The 6,401-nt window shown below is 49.1% G+C and overlaps 1 protein-coding gene across 1 annotated transcript; it reads right to left on the bottom strand.

Moving 5' to 3' along the window:
* Positions 1-3,324: 3,324 nt before the first annotated feature.
* Positions 3,325-5,000, bottom strand: LOC123407928. The gene is made up of 2 exons (XM_045101180.1): positions 4,355-5,000; positions 3,325-3,842 (listed from the first exon to the last, which is right to left on the bottom strand). Exons 1-2 carry the CDS (start codon positions 4,623-4,625, stop codon positions 3,349-3,351), a joined length of 765 nt encoding a protein of 254 aa, XP_044957115.1. The 5' UTR covers positions 4,626-5,000; the 3' UTR covers positions 3,325-3,348.
* Between the last annotated feature and the right edge of the window lie 1,401 nt (positions 5,001-6,401).

Here is a 6,401-nt window from a genome sequence, read left to right as displayed (position 1 = left end):
TCAGGCAGCTCTGAGCCCAGTTGTTCTTCTCCAGCCCCTTCTAGCCTCCCCAAGGCCCACGGAACCCATTCCCCTAGCTAAATCCGTGCCATGGCCGCCATGGGGCGAAGCCCTTATTACCAGAGCTATGTGCCACCGTGAAGAGAGGATGCTCAACCCCGAGGCCCCCGTCGACCCTGTTGCCTCCAGAGGATGGGGCCCTCCCTGCTAAGCACGACGGTGTGCACAGCCCCATGGGAGATGCCCCTAGCGCCGGCGAGCCTCGCCAGACTCACCCCTGGTTCTGGTCCAGCGCGCGCGAGGTAAGAGATGAACCCGACAGGTGGGGCTCACCTATCGGTCAGTCATCACACTCCTTGGTAGTGCTGGCCTGCTGGTGCGTTTCCCTTGCGAGTAAGCGCCTTCAGTTAAATACATTTTCAGTTCTGAAAAAGTATCCCCCCAGCTGTTTCCTTTTGTGATTTATTTTAAAATAGAGGTTTGACCAAACTTTGACAGGCTACAACTTTTAATATAAAACTCCAAATCAATTGGTTATTTTCCTACCTCTCTAAAATTCTTTCTAGTTTATTTAAAGGTTTATTTCAAAAATATTCAAACAACTTTTATGTGTTGTATTGAAATTGTCTGTTGATTTAAATATTTTAAAAATAGGAATTTGGAGAGAGGAAACTTCCTTCAAGATTTTTGGGGTGCACACCACCCTCCTCAACTCCAAAGGCAAGCATCTTGAACTCCGATCTGTGCTAAGATGTGTGATGTTTGTTGTGGTCCATTGGAATGCGTGATTTCATTATGCTGATAAGAACTCTTGCATAAAATCATACTTTGCATGAGAGCAGGTGATGGATAATTGTATTGCCAAATATATGTGAGACAAATCATGAGTAAGTACTACCTCATGCCTCGTATGCCATGTTGGTGTGGACAACCTTGGAGGAAGGGTTGTCGTGGTGAATATGAGACCATGGGGCTGACAACTCATGGGAGAGATTGGTTAGTGAAGGCATGTGGGGGGTGTGATGGTGGTAACACTAAGGTAGATCATTCAGCAAAATCGTGTGGTACTAACCCTTGCAGGAAAAACTTAAACCTCCTAAGTCGATCGTAGATCGAGTCTTGTTTGTGTGTCGCCTTACTTTTTGTGTTGTCGCGGGTCTTCCCGAAAGGGAATACGGTTTAGTAGGTCGTAAACCTATTACCAGGTACACACCAAGTAGAGGGGCGGGGATGAAGGTATCCATGGCCCTAGACTAAATCCAATCATCCGGTCAGGGGGCATGGGTGTTTCTGGTCAGGGACCGAGAGGGAATGGCCCTTCCCTTGTAACGCACAGTATAAATTTGATCCCATGCTAGTGGAGGTTGGATCCTCCCCGTATTATGGTTTTTCCCTCGCAGCGTAGTCCTGGTGAGTCGGGTCTTCGTGGGGAAAAAATAGGTGTGTGCTCGTTCTAAGTGTTTACTTCTAAAATGCCGTACACGGGATTAGTCCGAGTGACTATTGAAACCCGTGAGCTATGGGTAAAGAGTACAGCCTATGCAGAGTCAAAACTATTCTAGTAGCCGTGTCCATGGTTAGGGACAACTGGTTGACTAGTCAAGTGTCGGTCTGAGTGTCGGTCTTCGGAGGAATTTAATTGAAACGGGATGATACCTATGAATCGGGCTGATAAGTATTATTATTATTACGAATTCTGATTTGGACTAATCATATGTGGTATATGGAATTGTTAGGGTATCCTTGGAACGGTTCTACCTCCCCTCTCTGTGGAGTCTCTTAGACACCCGACTATGGCAACTGTTAATGCTTTCATATAAGCCCTTTCTGTGGTGCCGCTTAGACGCCCGACTATGACAACTGTTATCACTCTCATGTGAGCCCTTTAGGTGGTGTCGCTCCGACGCCCGACTGTGGCACACATGCTATTACTTATTCATCATATAAGCCCTTTTGTGGTGTCGCTCCAGATGCCCAACTGTGACATGTTTAGTAACATTCCATTGACAAGTCCCATTATGTGGTGTCGCCAAGATGCCCAACTGTGGCTTGTGTTACTTGTCCTTTCGAGGTGTCGCCTCAGACGCCCGATCGACAATCTTAAAATTGAGTATTACCCTTGCTTGCTTGTTTATACAACATTGGTGAAAATAGTTTATCTGCATGAATGCATGCGTGAATAATTCTTGTTGCATAATAGAGTTATATAACGATTTAAGCATGCATCTCACCAGCTTTAACTTATCTGTGTTCTTGATGTTTGCGAGTACATTCAAAGTACTCATTGGCTTGTCCCTGGCAATTGTTTTAGCCAGATTACTTATGGGGAGGAGCACGATGCCGTCAATCCCGAAACCTAGGAGTCAAGGATAGCAACCTTATGAGATAGGAATTTATCCAGGTCAGTTCTTCTTGTGGGAATGGAGACCCATGAGCACTGGAGATTCCTCGAGTTTTTTTCGCTGTTAGCCTCAGACTTTTGTCCGAACGAGTAGACCTTCATGGTCTGGTAACCCAGATTTTGTAATTTTCTTGAGATTTCTATATCAAATAAGTGTCCACCACCTAACAGTAGTCCTGTGACTGGTGAACACAAAAGCCTATTTTCTGAAAATTATTTTTTGAAAAACTGGTCGCCACAGAGATGAGCAGCAGTTCGCCCCCGAGTCTAGGGCGTGTTTGGTTGCCTGGGTGGCTCTAGCCTGCATCGCATGAGGGATCCTGGGTGAGTGTGGCCTGGTTGAGTGAGATGTGTGTTTGGTGGATTGTGTGATATTACTGCATGAGAGATGCTATATACAAGAGATGATGTTTGGTAGACTGCAGGGAGCGGATCAACTCAACCGACCAGAGGCGAGGCGAGGCGATCTCCCTCCCCGATCCAGATCAGGCAGGGAGCCGAGGTGCTCGGTGGCGGGGCTGGCGGTCGGAGGGCATGGCGGCGCGGCAACCGGTGGCGATGCGATGTCCCTCCCCGATCCAGATCGGAGCGACGGGAGCGGAGGTGCTCGGTGGCGGGGCTGGCGGCCGGAGGGCATGGCGGCGCGGCAACCGGTGGCGAGGCGATCTCCCTCGGGATCCAGATCGGGGCGACGGGAGGGAGGCGCTCGGCGGCGGGGCTGGCGGCCGGAGGCATGGCGGCGCGGGTGGCGAGGCGATCTCCCTCGTGATCCAGATCGGGACGACGGGAGGGAGGCGCTCGGCGGCGGGGCTGGCAGCCGGAGGCATGGCGGCGCGGGTGGCGAGGCGATCTCCCTCCCTGATCCAGATCGGGGCGACGGGAGAGGAGAAGGGCGTTTTGTACGACTCGTGCATGCATCCAAGGAACAGCCGAATCCGGCGTAGCTCTCAGCCTGGCTGAGAGGGTACTTTTTGCATCAGTTGGGCCAGGCCCAGATGGCCATACGGTTTACCAAACAAGCTGAAAATTGCATCTCGAATGCCATGCAGGTGCAGCGCGGGCAACCAAACATGTTTATCCGTTGGAGTTGGTTCCCCGCGCATCATGTCGATCAGCTCCTCCGCGACATGAAGTTGGACGGTAGGGCCGCAGCGATTATCACACCCCCGCCGCTCGCCGCAGGTGAAGCAGAGGCCGCACACTGTGCAGTAGGCCCGGAGCATCGCGATTCTGTCCTCTTGTGGTGGAGCATGGGCTCCCTCCATCGCTCGGCGATCCGTGTTGCGCGCCACGAGAGGTGCAGCTGGCTTTGCCGGCGCCGGCGTTGGAGGCAGAGGAAACGGAAGATTCGTCTGCAGTGTCATGCATGTCGACATGGTCGACGAGTACTGGTGATCCTCCGGCTTGTCCTCCTTTCTCATGGCCTCCATCACCTCCTCCTCTAAACATGTAAGATCGACAATAATATCGAGTGTTTTTGGGTGATGTAAAATAACAGCAGCACAAACTTCCTTCTGCAACCCATCTATGAAATGCATAATGAAATATGAGCTAGGAGATTATGCATGAACTGAGTAATTTTTTCTACATACTCCGTCACTGTGCCACTCTACGCCAGTGTGTTAAACTGCCGTAACAGAGACTAAAACTCCTCTCACACGAATTGCTCAGATACTGGCAAAGGCCTCCCAATCGTGGTAAATGTGGGCCTTGGTCGATTACAACCAAGGCAATGCCCCATCGATGAAGTACATCGAGGCACAACTCACCCACGTGTCCGGGATCAGAGTACACACCCGAAAATATGACTCACACTTCAGCTGCCAAGCTCTTGGCCCATCCCATCAAACATTGGGAAACCTAGACGCGGTGGAGGTGGGTAACGAGAAAAACCAAAACCACGGTCCCCCATGAACGAGCTCTAGGAGAAGCGTTGGCTGGAATCGAACGTACCCATGACCAGAGGCGCCCTCGGGGATTGATGCCCCGGTGACATCCCCTGGTGATCTGAAGTCCTGTCATGGCCGATTGGCCCGTGGCCGTAGCCACCGTGCACCCGCAAGACCTTCGGTGGCCGTGCGAGGTTCACGTCCACGGTGTGCGGCACGATCAATGGAAGATTGAGCAACCGGATCGGTGGTGGCGGTTGCTTCTGCTGTTGGGTTTGCGGAAGGGGTGGGCTCGGGGCAGCGCCCTCCGCGCTCGTCCCCTTGTCCCGCAGCATCGCCCACCTTCGCCTGGAGATTATCGACAGTTCACTCAATCACCGGCTTCCATCCTTCGAGATTGAGCATCGCGGGGTGGATCTCGTCGATTTTGGCATCCATCGGCACCACGGCCGCTGTCAGCTCCGTCATGGCCTTGACCTGCTCCTCCATAGCGGTTGCCTTGCCGTGCCTCGTCTGAATGATCGAGGGAAACCAGCCAGCCACGGTGTGTGAAGCGGATTTGATGGAGGGGAAGGCTCTGAATACCAATTGTTATGGTCTCGGGTCGATCTTACACTTAGAGGCCCTCGATTACAAGATGAATACGGTATCTAGGGTTCTACAGGTAGAGGGAAAGGGGATCGGGAGATAGCCGCCGCCAGGTTTTCGTGTCTCTGCATGCCCCTCTCTGCTGTCGCGACCGCTTAAGTAGGCTTAAGTCACCCACGAGTGGGCCGGAAACCTGTTGTTGGGCCTCCGTTCCATCCAGCGGGTCGGTTGAGGCACTGATCGGGGTCGTAATAGTGAAGGTTGGAGTGAATGAGGGGCGAGGACATCATTCTCGAGGTGGGCAAAAGAGGAAACTACCCGCGCTGCCTACGAATTGGGAGGAGCAGGGTCGCTGACTTGGTGGGCCTGGGGGGACCGGTCACGGTTGTCTCGGCTAGTTTCCAAAGGAGGAGGAGGGGGGGGGTTGGGTTTGTGGAATTTCCTATGCGCCGCTCATTGCGGCAAGTAGTCGCTGCTTCACACAAGAGGTGTGAGCGAGCGACGGGTTTGGCTGACCCGTTAACACTTTCACCGATCCTGGTTTTGAGAACCTTCTGGAGGTTTTTAGCCGATTTTTTCCGGTTTTGGGAACTTTCTAGAAGATTCCCTGACCCTTTTTTTTTCTTTTTTTCTTTTTTTCTTTATTTATTTTTCTTTTATTCTGTTTCAGTTTGGAAAATGTTCTGGATTTTTTTAAAAAATCCAGAAATTTCCAGAATTTGAAAAAATCTTTCGGAATTTGAAAAAATATTCCAGAATTTTTAAAAAATGTCCTGGAATTTGAAATTTTTCCGAAATATGAAAAAATGTTCTCGAATTTGAAAAAATGTTTCGGAATTTAAAAAATGTTTACGAATTTGAAAAAATTTCCGGAATGTTTCAAAAATGTTCCGGAATTTGAAAAAATATTCCGGAATTTTATAAAAAAATTCGAAATTTGAAAAAATGTTCTGGAATTTTTTTACTTTTCAGTTTCTTTTTCAAAAGATGTTCTATATTTTTTAAAAAATGTTCTGGATTTTCAAAACATGTTCTCCAAATTCGGAAAATATTTTTGATTTTCTAGTAAATGATCTGGATTTTCAAACAAATTTTTCAAAAAAATGTTTATCATTTAATTTTTTTCAACAATATTTAAAAAAAAATGTGCTTCCAAATTTGTTTGCATGTTTTTAAAGTTGTTCACAGCTTAAAAAGTGTCCATGTTTCAAAAAAATGATTGGGAAATTCAACTTTAGTTCATTTTCATAAAATAATGACAAAAATAAAAAAGGAAATAAGCAGAAAACGAAAAAAAAGGAACTGGGTCGGCCTAGTCGGGCGAGAGCCCTGTGCGACCGAGGGACTCCCTGCCGCAGAATGCGGCAGGTAGAAGGCCCCGTTACCTGATTTGTTTGTCAAATCGGGAGGCGAATCCTTAATTGCTCTTTGCGCACAACAGTTATTCTGAATATGATCCTATTAGGGCAGCTGGCCGCACGTGACCCACCAAGAGACAACGGATGCGGAACGGGCCTCGATGA

The sequence above is a fragment of the Hordeum vulgare genome, chromosome 1H (genome assembly GCF_904849725.1).
Source record: "Hordeum vulgare subsp. vulgare chromosome 1H, MorexV3_pseudomolecules_assembly, whole genome shotgun sequence".
In the NCBI taxonomy this organism is placed as follows: domain Eukaryota; kingdom Viridiplantae; phylum Streptophyta; class Magnoliopsida; order Poales; family Poaceae; genus Hordeum; species Hordeum vulgare.
The sequence above is the reverse complement of the archived record's forward strand: the minus strand, read 5'-3'. Positions and strand labels throughout refer to the sequence as shown.